This window comes from Sylvia atricapilla, chromosome 5, assembly GCF_009819655.1.
Source record: "Sylvia atricapilla isolate bSylAtr1 chromosome 5, bSylAtr1.pri, whole genome shotgun sequence".
Lineage (NCBI taxonomy): Eukaryota > Metazoa > Chordata > Aves > Passeriformes > Sylviidae > Sylvia > Sylvia atricapilla.
In genome coordinates, this window is record NC_089144.1 from 56,208,090 (window position 1) to 56,235,418 (window position 27,329).

Here is a 27,329-nt window from a genome sequence, read left to right on the forward strand (position 1 = left end):
GAGTGAACCAAGTGCACTGAAAGGTGAGAAAAGGTATTACTGATGTGGGAGACAAATACAGAAGTATCAAGCAAAGCATGTGCAAAACCACCAGCTTGGTTTAAAACTATAGTTTGGTAAAGATATACAGTTTTGTGTTTAGTGGGAGAAAGAAATAACTGATGTTGTATGTCCCAAGTTCATAAAATTGATGGAATTGGAGAAGAGGTCTCACCTGAATGTGGGCACAGTGAGAAATAGACAACTGTGAATATCTGACGTGTGGGAGTGGGGCTTTCACCGACTGAGCAGTGAGACTCCTCCTCAATCCAGTACAAGTGTGATACCAGAATGAGCCAAAACAACTGTATGTACGCTACATTGTGTGAAAAATCTTTATTATTTGTAGTAAACAACTTTACAGCACAAAAGGAAAATATCTTAGTAATACGCTTTGTTATCTGGAAGAACTTGGGAGCAAAAAGACACGGAAAGAAAGAACAGAGTGAACAGCTGATACATTTTTCTCGGGGAAGGGATTGCTTAAATAAGACTTTGCTTATGGTTGCAATCAGATACAGGGTTTATAACAGGCCTTTGCATATTCAGTACAGTGAGCAGCCACTCCCTGCCTAATCCTCAGAGTATGGCTGTGAGAGAGGAGGGGTTACTATTACCCCAGCTGCACAGATGACCCTCAGACAAGCAGAAACTGCTGCAAACAGCTAGAATTAGGAACTGGGAATTCTCCTGGATGGGACCATTCTTGGTTGCTCTAAAAATACGTCAAAACCAGTTACACTCTAGGTCTTCTGTAGAGACTCCTTTTAGTGAATGACTGCAGTGGGGCACTGAAGGAAGGAGAGCTCTGGGTATCCTAACGTGTGTTCCCCTTCCAGCCTGGATTATGTTACTGTTGATAACAGCTATCCTCTGTGGGCCCCACTGGCTTGAAATTTCTAGTGACTGCACCCATGTTTAACTGCTCATAAGTTGTAGCTGTGAGGAGAGGCAAGACTTAAAATAGGAGGGTGCATCTTTGCCACCTTCTGTTAGGGCAAGTGCAGGAATAGCCAAAGGTTTGGAATGCTGGGGTATTCCCCATGTTTGCATCAAAAGCAGCAATGCTGCTTGTCTGGCTGTGGGGATAGTTGTAATTGCACCTTCACTGGCACAAATGGAAGAGGTGAGGTGCTGCCTTCAGTAATAGGCAGCAAAGATCTGTGCTGAGAGCTTGGTTCTTCAGGTGCATCTGTCTGGCAGAGATTCGACCAACTTTTCCATACAGGAAGGAGTTTGGGAAGAGGACTCCAAGAAGGAGAGCTCTGTCTCTTCCCTCCTTCTTGGCCATGGTCCACTGACAATCCCAACCCTTCCCCCATCAGGCTCTCTATTGCTCTCAGCTTTCCCAAACTGCAGTGGTGACACCACATCATACCCTTTGCTGTTACATCCAGTGATTTTTGTTTTAAGCACAACAAAGCATTTTGCCCCATCCCAAATGCAGTGCACTCGTTGAGATAAGTGGAGGAACTCTGCTGCATCTCGCTGACCTTGGCAGAGACGGGACATTGACGTGTTTGTTTATGCCCCGCTGATCAAAGCCTGCTGCGGGTAATGGGAAGGCAAAGGAACCAAGTCTCTGATTTCATTTGCCTGGTGCCTATGGCTTCCCAGGGGAAGCCTCTCATGGATGGGAAGGTGTGCACCAGTCCAATTAGAGTATGCCATGCACGCCTGCGTAGGCCGGGGGACGCGAGGACTTTGCATTCCTCAGCCAGTGCTGTCGTTTTGTGACCGTGTCATAAAAGAGGTGAAGGAAATTTTATTGGCTCGATTTTCCACTGTTACTCACAGGCCACTGTTAAGTTGCCTCATCCTCTAATTTCTCACCACCATACTGAAGTCAGGAGCATGGGGTGATGCTGAGGTACACAGACCTTATTTTACTCACCAGCATTGCCATCTGATAAGGTGGGACCTGGGAGGGGAAAGAGAGAGGTCGTGTTACATGCCACAGGGCTGAGGAAAAGGAAGCCGTAGGCCAGTCAAGAAGAGTCAGAGTTGATGTCTTCAAAAACTCCCAAAGGGCAATCTTAGGATCCTAATTGCTCAGCTAATATCTGAAGAGGTATGAAGCCATCAAGGAGTGCTATTTTAGAAAATCTGGAAGGGTGGTGGTGGGGAGCAGACTCTGCCCCTTCATTCATATGCAGAAAAATCAAAATAGAGGGAGGAAGGATTAAAAAATTTTTAGTTGTTCTTTATGCACTGAAACTTGCTTAATTATTAAAATGGGAACAATATTTTAATGCATGAAAGAAATATTAGAGATATTTCTGAGCTGGTATAAAATTAATGCTTTAAATTAATCCACATTTGGAGGTGTACTGAACATGAAAGTATGTGGATGTAATTTTTGCCCATTGACAGAGAAGGGGAAATAATACTGAAATAGAGAATATCAGTATTCATCTGTGTGTGCTGTTTCTTTAATTTTTTAAAGATTGTACCTGTAGGGCTCTACCCTTTTTTTTTTTCCTTAATTTTTATAATATGCTGTGCTCATGATAGTAATAGGAGCTAATGCTAAATCTTAACATCTATGGGCTGTAATTACTACTATAAACCTTGAAATAAGGTAGTACTAATTGGTAAAGCTGGTTATGAAAAGCATTTTCTAAGACTGATGTATATCAGTTGCAGTATTTAAACCCCTGATTTATACAACTTTTCACAGCTTGATCTGAAAGACAGGGTCACAAGAATGTCTTCCCCTTCCCGGCCCTTTGGAGTATTTCCCTGCTAGACTTTATAGATGGTTTGAGGAGGTTTCCCTAGGATCTCCTAGGTGTTGTTACTTATTTTCAGAGTTGGTCACAGGAACTGTCTCCTGCTTAATTTCTCTTCCATACAACATCCCCTCAGAGCCAGCCCTTTCCTATGGGGAGAAGTTGATTGTGAGTTCACTGGAACAGCAGAGTCAGTGGCAATAACAAGGCAAGGAAACATTAAACCATAAAAACAATGGCTCATTTGGAAATGGGTGTAAATCCAGTTAGAATATCCTGCTTCCCCTGGTGCCTGCTTCTCACCTGGGAGGGCAGCAGACGTGTTCCTAGCAGAGGGCCAGCACTGAGGGTGTAAAACCTCCCTGCCCTGCTGCTGGTGGTGTGTGTGGGCTGCCGAGGGAGCACCTGGCTCTGCGTGTGCAGTGCTTGGCAGTCACACATGGAGACACCTACACTGGAGTGCCAGGGACTCTGGATCCTGGGTGTGGTTTCACCAGAATGTAGGGCTAAGTCCAGGTTTCTGCTTTCCTGCTCCTACTTTGCTGCCCAGCCCTATGTTCTTGTCCTCTCATGCAGCTTGTACAACTGCTTTGGGGTGCCAGCACACAGAGGACATGGACCTGCTGAGGCCAGTCCAGACGAGGCCACCAAGATGCTCTGAGGGGTGGAGGACTTCTGCTATGAGGACATGCTGAGGGAATTGGGATTGTTCAGCCTGGAGAGGAGAAGGCTTTGGGGTGACCTCACTGTGGCCTTGCAGTGCCTGAGGGGAGCCCACAGGAAAGATGGAGAGAGACTCTGGACAAGGGCCTGGAGTGACAGGACAAGTGGTAATGGCTTCACGCTGGCAGTCAGTTTAGATGGAATAATTGGAAGAAGTTCTCCCTTATGAGGGTGGTGAGGCCCTGGCACAGGTTACCCAGAGAAGCTGTGGCTGCTCCATCCCTGGAAGTGTCCAAGACCAGGTTAGATGGGGCTCTGAGCAACCTGGAATGGTGGAAGGTTGCTCTCATCAGTTGAAGGTTGCTTCCACAGTGGAAGGAAGTAAAACATTCACATTGCCTTTTGTAAAGGTAGGAATGAGATGGGCTTTAAAGACCCTTCAACCTAAACCATTCTCTGATTCCATATACAACTACTGGAGTAAGCTGTCATGTTTACCTTTGCTTACTTATCTTTTCTCCTCTGTCACACCTTTATAGCTGCTCACATCACTCTACTCCTGGGTTGGTTTTTGTTTGTTGTTTTTTGTTTTTTTTTTTTTTTTTTGCTTGACAACTCCCTGGGATGGCTCATACATGGTCATGTGTGCATTGGCACAAGGGAGATGTTGGCAGCAACCTGGATGCATAGTAAATTGGTCTGTTTTGGATTTCAGATGTTCTGGATTTTCAGGGTTCCATGTCCGTTCTTAATTAAGATTTCTTAAGATTTGATCCCAGGTGATGTTGGATAGTTTGTACAATCAACAGCAAAAGGACTTGAAGAAATTATTTATTTTTAATTTTTTTTTTCAGGAATGGAATATAGACAAATAAACTTTGCAGGATATCTGCAAATACCTAAATTTGGCCTAATAAATTTGGTTATTCATCTTTGTTAACCCAGTTATATCACTATGTATTTCAGTACTGGTTTTTTAGTTTCTGATAGCTCATGTAACTCATTTCATCAGGCCTAAAATATTCTGCACTGTCATGAATCCCAGCCTTTAAAAACAGGCATCAGGCAGAGAGGGAAAGGGGAGTTGCCCTTCCTCTCCTTAGCTACAGATTAAGGTTTAGTATTAAGAAATTAAGATAAACCCAGACAGTGAGATCTAATTTGAGTCATACTTCGTTTTTCTGGCCTTTTCCACGCCAATTAAAGGCCATACATCCATTTTTTTTCTTATTGTAAGCCAAAATTCTTACATAACCACATGATTCTAGGAAGTGGGACTGTATGAGAAACAGAAAATGTTGTGATGTGCACAATAAACCTTTTCCAGTTGGCCATACAAGCCTTAGACCGTGAGTAACAACAAGTTTCCCGTGTGTTCGCATTAGTACCTTCCTATTCAGCACCCACACAATTCCTGTGGCTTTGGGTGTGTGAAGCTATTTTTCCACGAGGGAGAGGAAAGGGGTCCCCGCTGGTGCTTTCCCGCATTTACATTTCTTATAACATTTTATTCATATCTATACTTTTTGCTTCCAATAGCAAACTTGTCTCTTGGTACCTTCTTCGATCTAAGGACACCAATTAAATTTCCAAGAAAAAATGGTTTGTTCTCTGAGCTGGGTTAGGGGAGGGTTGTACCAAAACTTGTTTTTCCCACATACATCCCTATATCCCTTTTGGATGGATTTTTTTCTTTCTTTCTTTAGCTGCAGTTTTCAGTACAAAGCTCCATCGCTGTTACAGTATTGCCAAGTATTTATTTGATTGTGATACAAATCTTGTAACTTTTTAAAATAAATCTCATTGCTGGAGTCATAAGGTAATTAAAACTGATATGGGGAGCTAAGGCTGAAAACATGCATTCTGACAGCACAACACGAGGATAAATGTGTGATTTTGTTGTTGTGGTTGCTATCTCATGGGATTCTGAATCCAACAATTCTTTATTGTTCTCTCCAACTGATGGTACAGTATTGAAGCCAGAGCATGACAGAGTTTTCTGCTGTTGTTATGGCTGATGACACTGTGCTGTCATTACCATGGAATGATACATAAGTGCAGTTTTATGGGTATTTTAGCTTTTTTTTCATTGCATAGGATGTGCTTTACCTGTTGCTACAAAGGCAGGATTTTGCCAGTATACTTTTGGCTGGGTATACATTGGTGTTTAGCTTGTCAGTCATCCCACACTGCTAAAATGTTCCAGCTTTATCTTCTGTGGGGCTCTGACAGCTCACCAGAAATCTGACAGTTTTCCAGGTGGAACTTGATCTGGCTGTGAAAAAGGTTATATTGCGTGTTTGCATCCCACAGGACAACTTTGGAGGCCCTCTCTTAAGGGCAGGACCGTTTGTCCCAGTTCACTTTGCCGAATATTGTTCATCCTTATCTGCCTGTAGCTTAACTGTACTCAGGATGGGGTACAGGTAACATGACAACAGCTGTGCTCACAAATGGTTCCACTGTGCAGGCTGGGCAAGGCCAAGCTTTCAAGTGTGTTTCCCAGTCCTTTGATGTCTTAAGGGCATTTGCATCTGTCAGAATGGTTTTGGTGCAAACATGAGCGTTCTGTAATCTGAGACTCAAAAACAGCAGTGTGGGATTCTGGCTCACGCGTCTGTAGCGTAGTGAGAGACTGAAATTTCTGTCACTAACTGGAGAATCTGTCCCATGAAGGTCCTGAATCATCCTGCTCAAAGAGGAACTAGGAACTCCTCGAGTTCATGGCAGACATGCCATCTAGGAATGTGTACAGAATGCTGCTGGCAGCCACCTCGGCTATACCACCGTAAAATGTCGTGGGGAAAGTAATGTGGGAAGTTCTTGCCTCCTTTTGTGCTCCAAATGTTTCTGTCAGTTGTGTCTCCATCCCCAGAGTTTGTATAGACACCTACACTGAGTAATTTGCAGTGACTCAATACATTACTTCCAATGTGGGAATTCTGCTGTGCACCAAGTAGTGTCAGTTATCTTTCTACTGAGCTCTAGCAGTGAGAATCACACACTATTCTTGTTTATTCTCATATTAGAAGACTGCAGAATATCAAGGCTTACCTGTTACTTTTATGACTATAAACTAAACCTCTGCTTAGAGTGAACTGGGTTTTTTGCTTTACAGGTGACCCCATTTTATCTTAAGAATGAATCACTTTTATTGCATCTCTGCGAAGTGCAATGTACAATCCAAGCTACATTCTTTACTTGCTGTTTGCCACATGTTCTGTACCAATTTCCAAGATCAAATTGTGTTCAACCCAATATTATGTTTCTCTGACACTTATTTTTCGTTAGCATTAAATATTATTATCTATTTAAATAGAAGCCAATGTAAGAAAAGTATGGAGAAGTATCCTCTTTTTTTCCCCCGCTCAGTTAGTGAGTCATTAGATAATTAATAGGCTCTGTGTATCTTGAGTGTGCCTACAACGAGTGAAAGCTGGGACTGGTTATGTTAAAATTCGGGCAAACTCTCTGCACTGCTGTGACTGGGAGGTCTCACCTGCATTTCTCAAGCTTCAGTAGCCGCTCAGATGGATTTTCCAGGAGGTCAGGTGCTATTGGCAGCTTTGCTTTGTTTTCCCCTGCCTAAGACACCTGAGGTAGCTCCTGGCTCCCAGAGCATTACCAGCACTGTGTAGCACAGCAGTAGACCCTACATTATTTTGCTTTTTTAGATCATCTTTTTTTTTCTCTTAAGTCTTTACCTTCAGCAAGCTCCTTCTGCTCTCCATGCCCTCAAAGCTGACTCCACGTTACATTATTTCCCTCCTCCTTATCTCTAGCACCCTGTGTTATCTCTTCCTGAGCTCAAGAGTTTTGACCCCCCTCCTTCACCTCCCTGGATGGGTTGTACAGTGATAGAGCAGCTCGGGGTGGTGTGTGAAGACTGTTTCTTTGCAGGGGAATATGTGCCGTGGGAATCTCTCATGTGGAGGGACATACAGCTGAAGAAGCCAGCCCCAAGCATGGCAGGACTAGCTGAGGAAATATAAAATTTGAGGCTTGTGACAGGGCAGGCTTTGTGTTCAATTTCCTGGGTGTCTCACCAAAGTGAAGTCCAGTGTCTGGCTTCCTGGGAGAGATGGTGCTGTCCTGCACACTGAGCTCTGGATTTTGTAAGGACAAAGGCTGACTCTGAGCTGATTCAAATCATAGAATGTTAAGGGGTTGGAAGCGACCTTAAAGATCATCTAGTCCCAAATCCATCTGCTGTGGACAGGAACACCTTCCACTCCACCAGGTTGCTCAGAGCCCCATCCAACCTGGTTTGGACACTGCCAGGGATGGGGCAGCCACAATCTCTCTGGGTAACCTGTGCCAGGGCCTCACCACCCTCACAGGAAGGAATTCCTTCCTAATATTTAACTGAAAGTTCCCCTCTTTCGGCTTCTTGTAAAGTGTACCTGAACTGTGTGACCCAGATGATTAAACCAAGCTGAGATAGCAGGAAAAGGTCTAGAGTAGCCTTGTTGTTTTTTGGGTGGGTGATAAGAGCCAAACATGGAACTCTTTCCTGCCTGAGCTGCAGCCCTTAAAGCCAGCTTTGACATTTCTACACCAGGCTGTGGCTGCTCCAGCAAGGATAAACCCAAACTAGGGACTACTTGGGAAACCCTTTGTTTCATTAATGAAATGGGTGTCGTGTCCTCGCCCACGCCACTCAAACATTGTTGTGAACAGCTTTCTCCTCTCGCTGCCAGAAGCTCACGGATGGAGCAGCTCCATCCCCGCGTCGCAGGGCAGGACTTTCTCTGCTGGGAGCGTGTTTGCAGCAGCCTGGGCATGTGGGCTGCCCCATGGCCCGGGGCAGGGGAGCAGGATGGGGAGCAGGATGGGGAGCAGGATGGGGAGCGGGGCCGAGGGCGGCCGGGCGGCACCCGGCACCACGCGAGGAGGGCTAAGGTGGCAGGCAGAAAGTTCCGTCCCTCCCCACTTTTGGAGGAGGAAGATTTCAGGGTTCCACTTGTGTGTAGCCTTGCTTCCTGGCTAGCTGAAAGGCTTGTCTGTGCTTGATAGCACTTGTTATTCTCCTTTCTTGTTTGTTGGAGGAGTGGGGGAGGGAAGGTGAGGTACTTTCTATTTAAAACCAGAAGTGTTTGTCATCTCCGTCCAGGTGAATTAACCCACAGTGGAAGGAAGTACGACATTCACATTGCCATTTGTAATCTGGGAAAGCTGTGGATGGATTGTGCCCTCAATATGATATTGATATGCTTTCACTGCTGTTGTTTTCTGCTCATCAGGCCACCTCCTTCACTCTTCTCCTCTCAGATTTTGTGCCTGTGACTGCAGCAGGATCAAGCATTGCCCCTTTGTTTTAATGCTGGCATGTGGCCAGCTGCCTCCTCCCACTGTTCCAGCTTGGAGGGGTTCTGTGCTCCCAGGATCACCTAAAAGCTGGGTGCATAGGAGCTGCAGGCTGGTGTTTCCAGGCCCTCTTGGGAGAAGAGCCTGAGTGGCTTTATCTCAACAAGGAACATCAGTTTACCTTGTTCCACAGACAGAGCATATGAGGGAATGATGGCTAGCTCATCATCTGATCCAGTGAGAGATGTGAAAGATCAGTAAGCCCCAAAAGGGGAAACAGTGAATCTTGAGAGTTTGCATATCCTATCTACTGGAAGATGCTAGATAGGTCCTGTGTGCTGCTCTGTCATGTTATTTGCCCTGGTGAAAAGGCTCACTGAAAATTTGCTTTGGGTAGCTGAGGTCCTGGGCATCTCCTGGGCCCTCCTCTGATGGAGCAGACCTGCATTGGGAGTTAAACATGGCAGTGCTCCACAGGCACTCTCTTCTGGTAATTACTGGGCTCTTGTACATAGCTGCTCTGCATGGGAAGACTACAGATGCTGTCAGTCTTGTTTTATTATTTCCTCTTCCATCTCCATGAAATCCTTATTGCAGACATGTGTCTTCTACTGTGGTGCACCCAGCCTTCGACTGGGAGGTTAACAAGTTTCCTGGTGAGATGCATAAGTCCTCCCCCTCCTCATAAGTCTTTGCCGAGAGTTTGTCTGCTCCTTCTCCTGCCTCACTTCCCAAAGCTCCTCTCTTGCTCTCCCTGAGGTGTGCAAAACACCTGGCAGTAATATGATGAGACAAATCTCACTTGGCAGCTTCCAGTGTTGATGTGCTATGCACCTCCCTCTACCCTGCCTCCCAGGATCATCATGGAACTGCTCCAAATGCAGCTTTAAACTCGTCCTTTTGCCTGTCCAAATCCCTTGCAACAGAGCATGGAAGTGGAAACTGCGGTTTTGAGCTTAATAAGAGGAAATTCCGTGCTGTGTATGTCTGTGAAACAGCACAGTGAGCAAGGAGAGTTCTTCCCCTGACAAAGTGTGGGCTTGAGTTTGAGCACCTTACTATTCAGACCTTTGTGAGCTATCCAACCTTTAATAATAGTAAACCTTCCTTAGCCAGCAGCTTGTGCCTTCCTTAACAGTCTGTCTGCTACTAGGAAGCCTGTTTTTGAAAACTGTCTGTATTAGGTGTGAGAAGTAATACTAATATTAATAATTTCTAGGCCTGGAGCTGAGGAGATCAGGTGGGGTAGCCAGGAGAGGCAAGAGCAGTGTAGCACAGGAGTGATCCAATGTGGAACTTTTAAAAACGCAGTTCAGCAGCATCCGTGTAGTTTAGTAGAAGCTGACAGCAGCAAGACCTGGTGGAAACCCCGTGGGAACTCCCTGAATGGACACATCTCTTTGAAACAAACTCGTTGTTAAAATTATAGCTATTACAACTACTCACTGCTTGGGAGGGAAAATCCAAATTGCTGAAAAACCTTGGTTTTGGTTTGGTTTTGTAAGAAAGACTGTCTTTCCACTCTAAACAAAAATTAAAGCTTACATGAGAAAAAATACACAGGAAGTAGTTAACGGATGAATTAACTCAATTAGCTAACTCAATTATTTTTCTCATATTTTTTTAGAATTGGGCTTGTCAGCCTTGGAGAAGGGAAGGCTCTCCAGGGAGACCTCATTTCAGCCTTCCAGTACTTAAAAGGGGTGTATAGAAATAGGGAGAGCTACTTTTTACATGGGCAGGTAGTCATAGGACAAAGGGGGATATGTTTTAAATCAAAAGAGGAGAGATTTAGATTTGATATTGGGAAGAAATCCTTTAATATGAGAGTGGCAAGGCATTGGCACACCTTGCCCAGAGAAGGTGTGACTGCCCCATCTCTGGAAGTGTTCAAAGCCATGTTTTGCTCAGGGGCTCTGAGCAACCTGCAACAGTGGAAGGTGCCCCTGCCCATGGCAAGTGGTTGGAACTGGATGATCTTTAACGCCCCTTCCAGCCATCACTGATTCTGTGATAACAATACCTGTGATGAAGGTGTGTAAAATGCTTCAGTCCTGTCTCCAGAGCAGGTGTTTTGTTTCACTTGACGTAAGGGAAAATAGACGCTAAACCAGCTTTTAGGCCAGGCGTGCCCTGGCCATGGAGCTAACTGGGACAATTAGTTCAGATGTAATTATGCCCTTATTGCTTTTACTTTTTGTGTGGGATCAGAAGTTGGTACTTGAGACTGTAGAGCAACTCTAACATAAGGAAATCACCATGGAAGAAAAGAGAGGGAGCCACAGCGGTTTGTCTCTTTCTCGGGTTTTTTCCAGGTACGGATTGTGGGTCATGGTAGAAGCCAGAGGGATAAAAGTGGTGAATCAGATTCTTCCGTCTTTTTCACAGACGTATCCCAAATGTGCATTCCCTAGTGCTTTGTCATGTCTGAACTTCAAATGCAATAGTGGATGGGAAATTCCACTATATCCTTTGGGAAACCGTCCAACAATCCTGAGATGGCTTCTTTTTTTCTTTCCCCCTCCCTAAAAGAGTAGACTAAATGATGACACAGTTTCTCTTCATAGTCTGTAGATTAGTCCACACACATCAGAGCTACTCCTCTCAAACCCATCTGGTTTGCAGCCTTCAAATACCTCATGTCTTGTGTCATGTCCTAGTTACCTGTTAATCAAAGTCTTACATTCCTATGTCTTGTTAATTAATTTCTGCAGTCATTTGCAATGAGGTCCAGACCTACACAGAGATCTGTAAAGAGAGCCATCAGCTCCAAAGAACAAGCAGAAATCAGATGGAACTTTTAAACTCAGCTAGAAGAGGCCAGGAGTGTTTGTCCACCACGCCCCATGAAAATCAATGGAGATTTTTGAAAACTTTCTTGTTCTCTGGATGCCTTCTGGTACCCTCTTTTGGGTCTGAGATAACCAGCCATGGCCACCACTTTCCATAAGTTGCCCTGTGGCCCTTGCAGAGAGCTCAGTACCTCTGCTCTTCAACCAAAGTCACTTTCTGCATTTGCATGTGAAACTAAAAGGACACCAGTGGGGTTATTTTGGTGTTACTCTCATACTTCAAGCTTACATGTGGTGTTTGCCTATTCTGTGTTTGTTTCCCATCCCTTATCATCCATTAGGTATGTGGTGTTGGTTTTGTTTTTGGTTTTTATCAGCTTCAGTAGAAGCAGTGAATTAGATCCATTGTATCATTTTGAAGTAGTAACAGAAAAATGCTTTTTTCTTCAGCAGGATGTGTCACTGATGGAGTCTGAAGAAACCAGTGAGGGAGGTACCACTCCCCCAGGAGCCATCAGCATCACTGGGGAAGCCTGGGATTCTTCAGCTGTGGAAGGAGAGCGTCATGCCACTCACTCAGCAGTTGAAATGAGCACCAGCCCATCTAACTCTGCAAAAGAAGCAGAGCTCAGCACGCCCAAGGACTGCCTTGCTGCTCCAGGGAAAGCAGCAGAGATGCTGGGCAGACCCTCTAACTCTGTGCAAAAAGTGCCAGCAGGACTGGAACAAGGCCGAGGGCATACAGAGCCTCAAAAGGGACTCTCAGAACTGGAAGGAGAAATGCTTTTAGAGGAGAGTGGACTGGATTATTCTCTGAAACTTAGGCAATCGGAACTGGTTGACCTGGAAAGCAATGAGGACACTTCCTCTCACAGCAGAGTCCAGGATGAGCCTGCCCCTGGCAGCCCCATCCTGCAGGCTGTGAACCTCAGCACTGAGTTTACTCAGTGCCAAGCAGAACTGGCTTTTCATGGCTCAGACCCTCAGGCCCAGCAAACGAAATCCCCTTTGGCTGTTGCCATTTCCTCTCAGAGAGAGACACCTAAGTGCTTTTTGGTGTGTAAAACTGTTTCAGAAGGGCATTATAAGGCTGAACCCTTTCTGGATAACATCTCCAAGGATTCTTTGCAGGAGGTTGATGCTGGTGCAGAGCAGGAGCAAAGCACCAAAAAGTTGCCACTAGCATCTGATGAGCAGCCTACCTCAGAGGGAGCAGTAGAAGACACAGCTAAACCTTACACTTCTGAAGATGTTCAGGAAAGCTTAAGAGCACCCCAGGGTTTGGAAGAGAAAACAGAATCTTCCTCTTCCCATCAGCTGTCTTTCACCTTAACATGTGACAGCCAAATGAGTTCACTACAAGCAGGAGGAAACACTTCAGGTGGTGAAACAGGGAATACCAGCATGGTCAAAGACCAGGGAATGGTTCCTAAAGAGAACTCATCTGCTTCCAAATGCCTTCATCTAGAAGATGATCCCAAAAAGACTGAGGGCAGACCTCCCCCTTCAGCGGAGAGTGCTTTCCAAGGAAAGAGTACTGCTAAAAGGACAGAGGAAGTGAATGCTTCACAGCATAAGGGGCCAGCCTGGGAGGAGGCAGTGTCTAAACTTCGGCAAGAAGAGGAGAAGGAAGAGTGCAAAGAGCAGAATCTGCCGGAAGAAGGCAAACCTTTGGACCTCAAAGATCAGAAAAACAAGGAACAAAATGAGCAGGAACAATTGCAGAGGGAAGAGCTCAGACTGGGGGAAGAGCTCAAACTAGAGGCTCTATCATCAGCTTTTGGGTCAGAGATACCTTCTGTTTCCAGGCGTAATGTGGCTGTGTGTGGTTTGGAGTATGCTTCCTTGTCTGAGCAAACAGGATCAGCATTTCCTCCTGGGGAACCTGTCTCTGTGGATCAGCATCCTGATGAGGATGTGCTGCTGAAAGCTCATGTCACAGAAGCAGATTCTGGATGTCAGCCACCTGCTGTCAGCCCTCTGTCCTCAAATAACCTGAACCCAGAGGGGGAAACTCCACACATGTGCTATGTCTCTGACCAGGCAGAAGACCTGGAAGACTCTGGCAGCTTTTCCATAGGTGGTCAGGATATTGGAGAAGCTCACTGGGATGATAAGACACGGCTGGGCAGGGAAAATGAGCACACTGGTGGTCATGGAAAAGCTGTCCAGAGGTTTGATAAAAGAGACGCATCACTCTGTGGAGGTGTGACAGCACCTTTCAGTGCAGAGAACCCAGAAGCTCTTGTTCCTGCACACCCTTCCTCTGGTACCAGTAACGTGGAAGCAGCTGATCCCATGGATCTTCATCCCATTACAGGAAAAGCTGAGCTTTGGGACTTCATTCCAGCTTCCTCCTCAGAGCTCACCTCAGCAGCGTCAGTGTCTGTTCCAGAGCAGGAGGGTGCCAGAATAGCCCCTGTGACCCCTGAGCACTGTCCTGGCACCAGCCTGAATGAGCTGCCAGACTCTGCAGGGAAGTCACCCAACCAAGCTGCTCCTGCACGACGGTGGGACTCGACACCAGCAGAAACTGCTGTTCTAAGGACAGGTGCAGGGGAGGCCAAAACTTCCCCTGAACTCTCTGCTTCTGAGGAAGGCTTTCAAGAGGACCTTAGTGGCCCATCTTCTTTCTCTGTAACGTACATGAGCTCCCTTCCTCTACAAGAGAGCTTTCCTGGGGGTAGGAGGTCTGTGGCTAGTATTGCAGGGCCTCTGGAAGCATCCCAAACACCAGAAAGGACTTCTACTCCCCTGAGCCACCCAGAGACAATTCAGCAAAAAAGTGCCATTATCCAAGCAAAAGAAATGGGAGCAAATATAGATCATAAAGCACAAGTGCCTTTATTTGATGAGCCTGACTGCAGTTTATACCAAAAAGAGCCTGGATCCAGAATTTCCAGTGTTCTGAGCATCCTAACTTGGACCTCCGAAGACGATACGGTCCTTGCTGTGAACCAGCAAGGACAACCTCTGTCCCCTGTGTCTCACTCAAGCCTACCTCTGGTGTCTGAGCCTGATGCCAAACAGCTTCCTCATCCTCCTTCCCATGTCCAAAGGCCCAGTCCAGCTCAGGCCCCTGCACTCCACACAAATCACCATGTTCCATCTCCAGCCCCTGAAGGTTACCAGCCACTGGCTCCTGGTCTGCACTCCAGGCCACCCCCAAGCTGTGGAATGGATGATGGTAAGCTGGAAGCCATTTACCCTACTCCAAGCCATCCTCTCCAAACTGCCACTTCTGCATCTGATTCCAACTCTCTGGCCTCTGCTTCTGATGGAGAAAGTCTAGCAGAGAGAGATGACCTTGTTCCAGTGAGTGGGGAGTGGGATGTCAGTGACTCAGGTCCCCACGATACGGAGACTTCTGATGACTCAGGGGTCAGTTTGCTGACCAAAAGTTTTTCAGCTCTTGGAAACGAAATGTTGGTTGGCTGCTCTGACACCAGCCCTGAAACAGCGGATCCCCACATGGATATAGAGAGTGCAAAATCCTCACCTGACCACCATTCTTGGCCCTCATTGCTAGGCCTGATAACAACCCCAGACTCGAAGAGCACAGACTCTGCACAGCACCTTCCAATGCTTGCATTCACCAATCCAATCCACTTCCTCCGGCTCAGCCCTCCGTCACCGCCAACCACCAGGACAACCTGCCAGGACAAGGAGCTGAGATGGGAGCAGCCCACAGGCAGCTTTGGTGCAGACACAAAGAACATCCAGGCTCCACTGGCAGTGACAGAGAAAACAGAAGGTGACAGGAGAGGCAGGCAAAGGCTAGAAGGGGGAGAACGCCAGCCAAAGGAAGAAACGCCCAAACATGCACCCTTGGAAAAATCATCAAGTTGGCCAGACAAAAAAAAGGTTGGGGTAGCTGTGCAGGAGCCAGCAGCCCAGCAAGAAAACCCACCTAAAAGCCGAGTCAAAACCAAGGACTGGCACCGTCAGGGCCTGAAGAGGATGTCAGTACCACCAGACATCTTGCAGCGTGAGTCCTCTCTTCCATTTCCCATCCTCCTTCCCCCCCCTCCAACTTAGCACAATTATCAAGAAGCAGGATTAAATTAAATAGACAGTGGGATGGAGAGACATGATAGCTGAGAGCTTAGCATGGTTCTTGTGCCTTTCTGGTGATATTCCTTGCTCCAGCCCTATAGCCCCCTCCTATCCTGCCCCAAGCTTCATTTTCCAGCTGTTCCCCTCCTTCCTCTGTTTTGTCATGTGTATCCTTTTTGTTCCCTTGAGTAGGGATGCACACTGGGGCTCAGTCCCCCCATTCCACACTAATACCTGCAACAATAAACTTATTTCGTGCATCTCTGAGGCAGTTAGGAAGAGCCTTGCACGCACCCTCAGTAGCCCCTGTCTCTTATCAGTTGTTTATTTGCTGCCTCCCCTTATTTTGCAACTGGCACTTTTAGGTTCCCACTTGACCTTCTAAAGAAGATGATTTTCCTGTGAGCGCAGGATTTGAGAGTACAGATAAGAATGCAAATTTGTTAAACCCAAGGTCCTAGCTTGCACAGAAGTCAAATCACTGATGTCACAAGTGGAAAACATGCATTTTCTGTAATGCTCATTCAGCAGTACTTGCTATCAGTATGTATGTCTGTTCTTTACTATATCTTACATGAACTTTAAATAATTGCTCCTTTTTAGCTCTTACTTTAGTCTATTTTTGAAGCTCTGAAACATGCTGGATTTTTGGCAGAGAGGAAAAGGAGGGGTATGTGGAGGGGTGTAAAAAGTTTGGCAGGACTTGAATCAAGATTTGTTCTTACGTTTGACCCGTAATTTCTTGATGCCATTTAAAATATTCAAGGCAATAGTACTGCATTTCCCCTTACACATAACTGCAGCTCAGTCTTTGGGCTTTCTTCCTTTTTCTGCTTCCAGTTATTTCAGATTTAGAATTTCTTCACACCTTGTTTGATTAAATCCCTCACAAACCAAAAGGATTTCTCCATTTTTACACTTTGGCTTCACTGATCTCCCAATGCCTAGCCCTAGTAGCTGAAAGTGTAGGGACAACATCAAACAGGACACAGGCAGAGTCTTTGCTTGCATAACTGGAGAGGGAAGCTCTTAAAGTTACTGTTGCTGCCTAAAATGTCAGCCTTTTTCTTTGTGTGAAAATCAAATGTAGCTAACAGATGTAAAGGGTAAGTATTGTGAGGGATTATTAAAACTAGAATGTTTCTGACCCAGAAATAAATGTCACAAGGCCACTTGTACTCCAACTCAAGACTGCTGCTTAGGTGGGGTATTGGTAAATGGTATCCGTGTATCATTTGGATTGTAGATTAAGTCTAAAAATGGACTGATGTGTTTACTTTCCAATTGTCTTCTACACAGAGGTTTCTTCTGTTCCTTCAGAAGAAGAAGCTCACAAGGCACACAGAGAACCACCAGTCAGCTCAGAAACAGTTATAATGAGGTGAGTCTCTTCAAAGACCCTTAGAATTTGCCCCAATCCCTGTGCAGCACAGACACCTCCATTGTTTCTGTGTTACCAAAGATGATAAGAAGTGGAAAACTACAACTAAATGCCCTGAGCCTGTGTTTCAGTCTATGCCCCCTTGAAGAGGACCTCACTGCAACAGAGTAGGGTATTTCAGGGCAGCCTTTCCATTAAGCCAAACTTTGCCCTTTGTGTCAAGTAATGCTTGTGGAGCTTGAGCTTGTTGGAAAAAGAGATGTCCCTGTTGTGACAGAGCAGTTTCTAAGGTTTGGATAAGCACTCTCATTGACTCTGTGTTTTAAAATCCTTATTCCCTGGCAGAGAGAAGAAACCTGCAGACACAACAGAGAACTTCAAGCGCCGGCACTCCAAACTTATCAACTCCTGTAAGTACCTCCTGCTTGGGGTACTGTGGCAGTCCCCTCTCTGCCAGCATCTCTCACCCTTGCAGTGAGCACAAAGGAGAGGGACTTCTGCCACATGGTGGTGTGAGGATGTAATGTTAGAGAGCAGGGAAAGCAGCTGGAATCCTGCAGTGCACTTGGGCAGATGGGGAGCTTTGCCTGAATTTGGCTGTCCCAGTCCAGGGCAGAGTTTTCTACAGGTTGAAGCAGAGTAGCAGTTGCTGCTACAGAAAAGATAAATGTATGTGTCTTTCTTCACAGCAAAATTGCTGTATCAGGAGTACAGTGATGTGGCTCTGAACAAGGCCATCCAAAGCCAGAAGAGAGCGGATTATCCAGAGGATATAGAGTCAAGTTTCCCAAGTTCCCCGAGGCTACGGAGGAAAGTGCTGTCTCCCCAAGACTCATATTTGCAACGTCTGTCAGTATCATCTAATGCATCCCTTTGGCAGGACATCCCCATGATACGGGGCAGCAGGATACTGCTCAACATGTCCCGTGATGAGCAGAGGCTGCAAGAGGTAAGGGAGAGATGTGACACGCTAAATGGGTGGTCTGTAGTCAAGAAAGAGTCTCTGGAAGAGGGATTAAAGCAAAGAACAAAAACTGATGTGGGAAGGCAGGTGGTTGAGGCAGACATCATTTCTATCCCTGGAAGCAGCATGGGGTGTGAAGTAGAGCAATGCTGAAGTTCTGAATTTTAGAGAAAAGCAGTACTGAAGGACTGACTCTGCACCATATCAATAACTTCAAGAAAACAAACATGGAGAAAAGTGGGAACAAGATAAGGAGTTTTGAGTATGCTCAATGCAAAAGAGTGTATAAAAGTAGAAGACTTGCAGCATATTCCCACACGAGCTTATGAGAGATGCTAATAAAACCACAGTAAATTGTATTTTCTGTGGTAGAATATGAGTTTAGCAAATTGATCTGTGTGAGCTGCAGGGCTGAGAGGAGACAGGGAGATGTATGGATTCAGCACAATGGTACGGAGAAACTGGGTAAGTAAAATGGGAGGATCTGAGAAGTAGGTAGGAGTACCCAGAGAAAGATGAAAACAACAACATAGGAAACATGATGAAGGAGAAAAAATATGTGTGGTACAGATGCTGGACTTCGTGGGAGCTTGTAAAATGGGGAACCTTGTGAAAGTGGTGTTGAGGGGAACTAAACAGTAAAATGAGAACAAGTACCTATTTTTAAGTCATGCCACAAGTCTGTTTTTTAAAGAAAGTCTATAATAGCATGCTTGCCCTTCATTTCTAAAGCCTCTCTTCTGTAATTACATATTCCTTGCATCATATGCTGGGAAATTTTCCTCCTTTGCCCCGTCTCCTTTCCATAGGATTCCTCACAGACTTGTGCAGTGTACTGATGCTGTGCTCCCTTGTTTTCTCTCCCAAGGCCAAGTTTGAGTTGATAATATCTGAGGCTTCCTACCTGCGCAGTTTGAACGTGGCAGTGGATCACTTCCAGCGCTCAGCAGAGCTCCAGGCCATGCTCACCAACCAGGAGCGCCAGTGGCTCTTCTCGCGCCTCTCCGATGTGCGCGATGTCAGCGCCAGGTGAGATGGGGCCCTTTGCTTCCGGGCCTAACAGGCACGTGGTGCTTCCATCAGGAACATTTCTCACTCCTCTTCTGCGTGTTCACTGTTCAAGGCAGATACAGCACCTAGTGATGGCACACCAAAACTGCCTGGAAAGGAATATTCACCTTTTTAGGTGACAGGGCAGTGTAAATTCTGGTGTTAAATCCCAGATATTATGGCTCAGTTGTGCACAGAGCTCATTGCAGAGGATCAAGATATTGCAAATACTAATGTAGCCTTGTGCCACTGCTTTCAACTACAATTAACTAACTAGACCCCAACCCAAACCAGCTCCTGCCAATATACAAGACAAAAGGGGCAGCTGCATAAGCACTGACAAAAAGCATGGGGGGGGAAGGGAAAAAAGTAAGTTACAACCATCACTTGACAGAAACTAATGTGAATCAATAGAGCGTAATTCATGAAATGTGGACATGACCCCACATGCAAGGAATCCTGTGTGTTGAAGGATTCTGTTTTGCTTTTCCTCCTGAAAGGCTTGACTACATAAATCACTGAGCTGGTAAGGTTTGCTGCTACCTTTTCCATTTCTACCAGCAGAATTATTCTGGTGAGGTCTTCATTTCCAGCTATTTCCTGACCATGCCTGTAGAAGCATGACCTCTCAAGAATAGAGATCTTTTGCCTTTGCTTTTTTCTTGCTGATACCAAGCCCTAAATTGTTATGTCATTGTCCAGACCTTACACTCTCTCTGGAACTAAAGAGCTGTCTTGTGTTTATCTGTGGGCTGTCAGGGTTTTAGAAGACTAAATGACACTGACATTTCCCTCGCCTTTTATGGCACCACATCTATGTGCTGCAGTTTCCTCTTTGACTTGGAGGAGAAGTTTGAAGAGGACATGTTCACTTTCCATGTGTGTGATGTGGCTCTGAAACATGCCCCTGACTTCCGCCGGGTGTATCTGCCATATGTGACAAACCAGACATATCAGGAGCAAACCTTCCAGAGGTTACTGTAAGTTTTTCTCATTTGCTGCACCCTTCTTCCCCTTACTTCCTGAATATTGACTCTTTCAAATGATGGGAAATGCTGCAGGAATAAAATCTTGAGCAGTGCTCTTGCTACACCCCCAGAAGAACCTTCCTCAGTTCAATGGCGTGACAGAGCTCCTGCAGGCTTCTCTCCCAAAGCATTGCAGAGGAAAAGAATAAGTAATAGCTGTTTGCAGGCTGTTCTCTGTCTGCCCTCTACTGAAGAAAGCAGAAATGACCATCCTAAGAGAATGGTTTTCAGTCTTGATCACTGAGAACCAGAGCTCAAACCACCACTGTCCCCATGAAAGGAGCACTGCTGATAAAAGGAGTTGAAATGTAGTTGTTACTTCTGGCTTTTACTCCAGAGGCCTGTGGAAAGAGGAGAGAGATAATAACATCTGTACTGCCATCTTGTAGCTGTTAGAAACCCATAGTTGTTCTTCAGCAGTAGAGTGGTGCAGTTTCTTTATACTTTCTTGCCCCAGGGATAAAACCTGAATGTTGGGAGTACTCCAACATTCCCTGAAATCTGATACTAGGAAGGTTATTTATTTACTCTGATGCCTGGATGTCTTTTTTTTCTTCACCACTCCCACAGAAATGGAAATGCAGGGTTCCAGCAAGTCCTGGAGAGACTGGAAAGTGATCCAGTGTGCCAGCGCCTCTCGCTTAAATCCTTCCTCATCCTCCCCTTCCAGCGCATCACTCGACTCAAACTCCTCCTACAGGTAACTGTGGTGATTCTCTGCCTTCTGTCAAGTTTCCTCCAGCTCTGTTCAGGAGCAGCAGAGGGACCTGGGAGGGCTCAGCCTGGAGAAAAGGAGGCTCAGGGGGGACCTTCTGGCTCTGTACAACTCCCTGACAGGAGGGGACAGCCGGGGGCGGGGTCAGGCTGTGCTCCTGGGAAACAAAGGACAGAACGAGAGGGAACGGCCTCAAGCTGCACCAGGGGAGGTTCAGGTTGGACATCAGGAAGAATCTCTTCCCAAAAGGAGTTGGCAGGCATTGGAAGGGGCTGCCTGGGAACATGATGGAGTCCCCATCCCTGGAGGTGTTCAGGAGATGATGGATGTGGCACTGCGTGAGGCAGTGCTGTTTGTGAATCATTTAGGGCTTTGTTGTGACACTAATTTAATTGTACTCCAATAAAGAATTTATGGAGTCTTAGAACATGCTGATTTACAGTCTGTTGAACTTTTTGGCTTCCTGCTAGGAAAACAAAGTAAGAGTTCCTTGGCTGCCTTCTGGAAGGCAGCCTGTGTCTACACTTCACCTGCAATGTGACTAATAAAGCGCCATCCAGACAGGAGACGAGCCATTCCCTAAAGAATTAATTTTAAGCTCTTTCTATGAAATTCTTCTTTTTGACTATTTGAGCCTCTGTTTAAGAGGAGAAAAGGACAATTCTATTCAGTTCATACATCCATTTGTGTTTTAGCTAGTGGTTGCTTCCTATGCCATGTAACTTCTATATGATAATTAATACAGTTTAGATTTACAGGAATGCCCTGGTCAGTGTGACTTATCAGTGACATTCTGCATCTCAGATTTTTTTGTCTTCTTGTCTCCATATGTCATCAGCTACTTCTGCTTTATTTATCCTACTCATCCGTGGTGGTAATGTCCACCTTTCCCTGTTTGCATCATGAAAATCATCTTTTCTCACACAGAATATCCTGAAAAGAACTGCGCCCGGGTCTGAAGAGGAAGTGCAAGCAACACAGGCCTATGATGCACTTGAAAAGGTAAAGGTGCCTACCCTTTCTGCAGCCTTTACCTTTGTCTCTAATTAATCATCAGCTCCCACCCTTGTCCCTGCAAGAAAATCTTGCTTTAAAAAAACCCACAGCATTACTCTATTGCATCTCTTCCTCGTATTCTGTTTATTATAGAGGAAAGGTTTAAAGTTTTCTGGGAAAAATAATTATCTACAATTTGTACAGCCTCATAAGGTGGATTGTTCTGTCTAGTGATGATTTGAACTTCCAAAGGAGAGCCACCAAGATGGTGAAGGGCCTGGAGGTGAAGACACAAAGGAGTGGCTGATGTCACTTGGTCTGTTCAGCTGGAGGAGACTGAGGCCAGAGCTCACAGCAGTTCTGTAGCTTCCTCACAAGGAGGAGGGGCAGGCCCTGAGCTCTGCTCTGTGTGACCAGGGACAGGACTCAGGGAACAGCTGGAGCTGTGTCAGGGGAGGGTTAGGGTGGATATCAGGAAAAGGTTCTTCCGTTCTTCCCCAAGGGTGGTCAAGCACTGAACAGGCTCCCCAGGGAATGGTCACAGCCCAAGGCTGCCAGAGCTCCAGGAGTGTTTGGATAATGCTCTCAGAGATGCACAGGGTGGGATTGCTGGGGTGTCTGTGCAGGGCCAAGAGTTGGACTCAATGATCCTTGTGGGTCCCTTCCAACTCAGAATATTCTCTGATTATAATATATACTTTTTTTGCTAGAGGATGCCTAAGGAATTGTCACTTATGCTGAGTCCTGAGGGACTCCTGGGAGTAGTACTGATTCCATCAGGCAGTTCTGCTCCCATCTCACTGCAGTTCATCTGAAAACTCATCTGCTTTCCTCTGCAGCTCATCAAGGATTGCAATGAGAATGTCCAGCGCATGAAGAGCACTGAAGAGCTGATCTACCTCAGCCAGAAAATAGAATTTGAGTGTAAGGTGAGCTCATCCATTCCCTGAGCCTTGATCTAGCCTAATGTATTTCCCCAAAAGCCACTTTTTGTTCTCCTCTCCGATATACACAGAGCTGTTGAACCAGAACATCATCCACAGGCCAGCTCTTCATCAGTGCTTCCCTTGCTCAATCATTCATGTCAGCCATCACATGAAGGTGCCTGCCGTGACTTACACCTCTCCAGCAAAGAGAAAGGCAAAAATGCAAATCCAAAAGTCACAGGGACTCATTTTCTTGCGCATAAATATTTATTTTTGTCTTGCAGATATTCCCACTCATCTCACAGTCGAGGCGACTTGTGAAGTGTGGTGAGTTGACAGCACTGGACTTCAACAACCTGAGTCCAAAAAGCAAAGTCACCACCCGGCCCATCTACCTGCACCTTTTCAATGACTGTCTGCTCCTGTCTCGGCCCAAGGAGTGAGTGCTTCAACACAATTCTTGCTGCCCCTTCTAAAATACCTGTCTCTTTCGGGGTCTGTGCTTTGGTGACAGAGTCCTTTCCCTCTGCCTGCCAGCAAGTGGCAGCCTTTGTCAAGTCACTCTCCTGTCCTGACGTGATGTGAGTATCATGCAAGTATGTGGAAATTGATAGTCCCAACTCTTAATTACATATCATAATATAAAAACATACCTTGTGGTCCCTAGCACACCACTTCTATTCTGCCTTTGCATCTCTACAATGTGAAACACTTGAACAATAACTATTCTAGTTGTACTTGGTAAATAATTTCTTCCTAAAGCACAGTATGCGGAATAGTGAAGTGCAAATCATTGATTTGTCAGGAGAGTTGTTGGTTAGTTGTGTTGGGGTTTTGAGGGTGGAGGGTTTGTTTCTAACTGTAAGCTACCAAATAAAAATCTGACAGGATAAAGCTTACTATTTCTACCCTTTTCATTAAACCCCTTCTCTCTCTCCTCTGCCCTTCTGAGACTTCTAACAAGAGCACTGCTTAGGATGTCTGAAGCAGATGAAGACTCGTCTCAAAAGTCTCAAAAGCTTTTTGATTCCCTGCAGACTACATGGACTCACTCACCTTAAAACTCACACCTTGTTTTGTTCCTCCTCTTCACCTGCAGGGGTGGACGTTTTGTTGTGTTTGACCACGCTGCTTTCTCATACGTGCGTGGGGAGAAGTGCGAGATGAAACTCTACGGGGCAAACAAGAACCTGTTCCGTCTCTTTCTGCTTCAGAATTACCAGGGGAAAAGAGTGCAGTTCTTGTTTCGGACAGACACACAGTAAGAGCTCAAGTTTACCCTTGGTATATCCCATTACCATGGCCAAACACATCCTAGTAGCCTGATGGTTGTCCCTCAGCTACTCAAATACTGAAATACCAAATGTAGTTGCTGAGCAGAAGTCTTGAAAAGCATCCTCTTGCTACAGCTATTATCTTGTGAACCACCTTCCTCCTCTCTCATCATACATTACTACCACATTATGTCATACCATCAGCCTCCGAAAATGGGAATTTTTGCCTTTTCACACTCCCTTTTGCTGCTTCCCTTTGTGTGAGCAAATACACCCCCCCCCCGCCTCATTTTGGTCAGCAGACTGCTGTCCCTCACACTGAATGCTGACACCTTCCCTGTGCTGTTTGCTAGCAGTGAGAAGCTGAGGTGGATCTCTGCTTTGGCTCCTCCGCGGGGAGAACCGGATCTCCTGGAATGCCCTGGTGAGACTGCTCTGCTGCTGCAGCAATGGGGGTGGGCTGGCTCGCAGGAGTCACAGGCACTGTGAGGTGGGACATCCCGGAAGAATTCCAAGGCAGAATACTCAGGGTTTTGTAGATGAAGCCCTTAGTATCAGGTGCTGCCAAATATTACCTATTTTAACTCCTCGTTTTAGATGAAGACCTGTAGTGTCCCTTGCAGTTCTCTGCTTTTTATTTGGGCAGCTCGTTATTCTCCACCTCCTCTGGAGCTGATACCTGCAGGTTTACTGTTGCTTTCCAGTGTGTCAATGTGATCTTTCCTCCCCTCCAGATGCACCACAGGTTCAGTGCATAAAGACCTACAAGGCTCGGGAAAACGATGAGCTGGCTTTGGAGAAGGCGGATATCATCATGGTTATGCAGTACAGCAATGATGGTGAGCAGAATGAACAATGGCAGTCTGAAACTGTAGCACTGAGAGGACAAAGGGATTCTTCATCTTCTTTAGGACGCTTTATTTGGAAGCTGAAAGGGGATTTTTTTTACTTTGCTCTTAGGGTCTTTTTGGAGGGGGCTTTTTTTTTTTGGGAAACAATGAAAAAAACCACATGACTTTTGTCTCATGTTGTGCTTTTCACCATACCACAGGGTGGATGGAGGGAGTAAAACTCTCAGACCGGGAGAGAGGCTGGTTCCCTGCGGAACACGTGGAAAACATCTCCAGCAAACATGTGCGGCAGAAGAACCTGAAGGAAGAGCAACGGGTGAAGAATGCCAAGCAGCAGGTCTTCTGCAAGAAATAAGACTCTGTTTGGACCTGTACAGTCTCCCTGCCATGGGGAAACCATGACTTTCCTATCGTGCCTCAGAAGAAATGCCTCTGCAAAGAGCATAATACACAGCACTTTGACAGGACCAGGTGCTTTTTGCCAAAGAAAGCGGGAATTCAATCAGGAAAAGCTTCCTCTGTGTCAGCAGGACTACGGCAGCAAGAGGAGGAATAAAGGTTGCATGCATTGCTTGCTTTGTGGTAGTAGGGAGGGACTTAAATCGGACAGAGTTCTGGGGTCTGGACTTCTGAAAACATATTCCTGGTTTTGCCACTGACAAGTTGTGGGACCTTATGCAAGTCACTTCAGAGTTCTGCCTTAGTTTTGCCATCTGCAAAATGGGGGTAAACGTACTTACCTCACTGCATGTTGTGAGGCTAAATTCATTAGTATTAGCAGCCTGAGAGCTTCAAGTTCCTGAGAAGGAAGGTGCTAAGTGCAAAGCACAACCGAGCTGAGGAGAATATTCTGTTTGAATATCCTCTGGATACCTTCACGGTGTTGATCTCCATGGTGTAATTTCCATTTAGGGCAATTTATGTATTAGATCATGCAAGTCTACTGGGGTTTAGATAGGCAAATACTTCATTGTACCCAAAGGCTGTTAAGAGTCCTTGACAGCATTACAAAATCCACTGGAATTAAGCAGAGTTTTCAGAAACCACTGTGATGATTTCCCCCACGTAAGAGGTATCATGCTGAGGAATCTGCTTCACAAAGGTCACCTCTGTTCTGAACAAGCATCCCACCAAGCCATCTGAACTGACCTTTTTTTTTTACTCTGCCTCTCCCTGAAGTAGAACAGTGACTTTTGGCAAAGACTTATATTTTGTGTTGATACACGCCCTGTACAAAATAATCAGGACTAGGCACATGCAATGAAGTGGCACTTTACTGCTGCTCTTACTCTGATTGCTGATGTGGTATTGCATGCACCATTTTGCACACTTACGGAGAACACTGAAATATTTAGCCACTGTAGATAAAGTCAAAATATGCACCAGGGTCTTTGTTCTTTTTAAGAACTCTCTGGTTTTAAGTCCAGTTTACATGCATTTGTGCAGAACCCGTTTGAGGATATGCCTTCATCTGTAAAATACTGTTTTTGTGTTAAAGTGTTCAGCTCAGTCAATGCAAGATCAAGTTTAAGAATTAATACACCAAAGAAAGCCACTTGTAGCCTTCTTGCATTTAATATATTTGAAGAATTAGTTACCTTCCTATCTCCTGCTTTCTATCTCTGTAACATTCTGCCTTTAAATCCCATTTACACTGTATCTAGAATAGCGTATTACAGCCTATTTATAACAATAATTTTAGCTGGAGTAAAAGAAAAAAAAGAGTTGCTTTTAGTCCTAATAAACTCATGCACTTCTCCAGTTAACCTTCTGCTTGCCTTGTTACTTAGGTTTTCCTCTCAAATATAAGTGATTCAATTTACTGAATATACATGCAGTATTTTTTTGTTATATCTTTCCTTTCTAAGTGATTGTTAAGTACAAACAGCTCTCTTTAGCAGAGGCAGTGAGGAAAGCTGGGTTTATCCAGCCTTAAGGTTCTTCAGTGTTATCCCCAGCCCTGGAGAGCTAATGCTGCTGGTTCCACAGTGGTGTTAGTCATCCATACCTGAAGGTAAGCTGAAGGGATGAACTACAGAAAATGGGAGTCCAGCCCACTAGAGCAGAAAGACAGGACCCAGTTATCCAACCTGTAATGTATGGTCCAGACAACAATCTGCTAACACCTTTTTTTTCCCCCAGAAAGACTAGAGCTGGTCCCAAGCTAAAAGCCAAAGCAGAGCCCTACCTCAGATTCATACAAGAAGGGTTATAATCCTCCACAAGACCCAGAATGTTCAGATATCCCAAAAGCCTGCTTGTCTCAGGCTATCATGAATTTATGCAGTTCCCAACTCCTCAGGGTTGTCAGTGTCTCAGGTGGGACACAAAACATTGCCATGGGATCAATTCAGCATGTCTGAATTGGGTCATCTCACACAGGCAGTTGAGGCATCCCACATCCACTCCAGGAGGAGCCAGGCATACATATTCCCATTCTAAATTAGAAGTCATCTTGTTCAACACCTCAAGTCAAGAGTTCTTTACTCTTTCAACTTCTGCTCTTGAAAGCAAGGTGGCAGATTGGCAGGTTCATTGAGCCTCCTAAAGTAGTT

General features: G+C 45.6%; 1 protein-coding gene across 2 annotated transcripts in view; it reads left to right on the top strand.

Annotated features, from left to right (window-relative positions):
- The window catches only part of LOC136361560 (rho guanine nucleotide exchange factor 5-like), a 33,969-nt gene extending 7,429 nt beyond the window's left edge, over positions 1 to 26,540 (top strand). The window contains exons 2-15 of one of the 2 annotated variants that reach the window (XM_066319573.1): positions 11,984 to 15,521; positions 16,889 to 16,970; positions 17,316 to 17,380; positions 17,660 to 17,919; positions 18,803 to 18,963; positions 19,812 to 19,964; positions 20,583 to 20,712; positions 21,655 to 21,729; positions 22,563 to 22,652; positions 22,934 to 23,088; positions 23,749 to 23,910; positions 24,277 to 24,347; positions 24,658 to 24,762; positions 24,975 to 26,540. In XM_066319573.1, the coding sequence (XP_066175670.1) occupies positions 11,999 to 15,521; positions 16,889 to 16,970; positions 17,316 to 17,380; positions 17,660 to 17,919; positions 18,803 to 18,963; positions 19,812 to 19,964; positions 20,583 to 20,712; positions 21,655 to 21,729; positions 22,563 to 22,652; positions 22,934 to 23,088; positions 23,749 to 23,910; positions 24,277 to 24,347; positions 24,658 to 24,762; positions 24,975 to 25,129 (5,187 nt within the window). In that variant the 5' untranslated portion in view covers positions 11,984 to 11,998 and the 3' untranslated portion in view covers positions 25,130 to 26,540. The remainder of the gene's footprint in view (positions 1 to 11,983; positions 15,522 to 16,888; positions 16,971 to 17,315; positions 17,381 to 17,659; positions 17,920 to 18,802; positions 18,964 to 19,811; positions 19,965 to 20,582; positions 20,713 to 21,654; positions 21,730 to 22,562; positions 22,653 to 22,933; positions 23,089 to 23,748; positions 23,911 to 24,276; positions 24,348 to 24,657; positions 24,763 to 24,974) is intronic. The other variant, XM_066319575.1, reaches the window with a different exon arrangement.
- Positions 26,541 to 27,329: the final 789 nt, after the last annotated feature.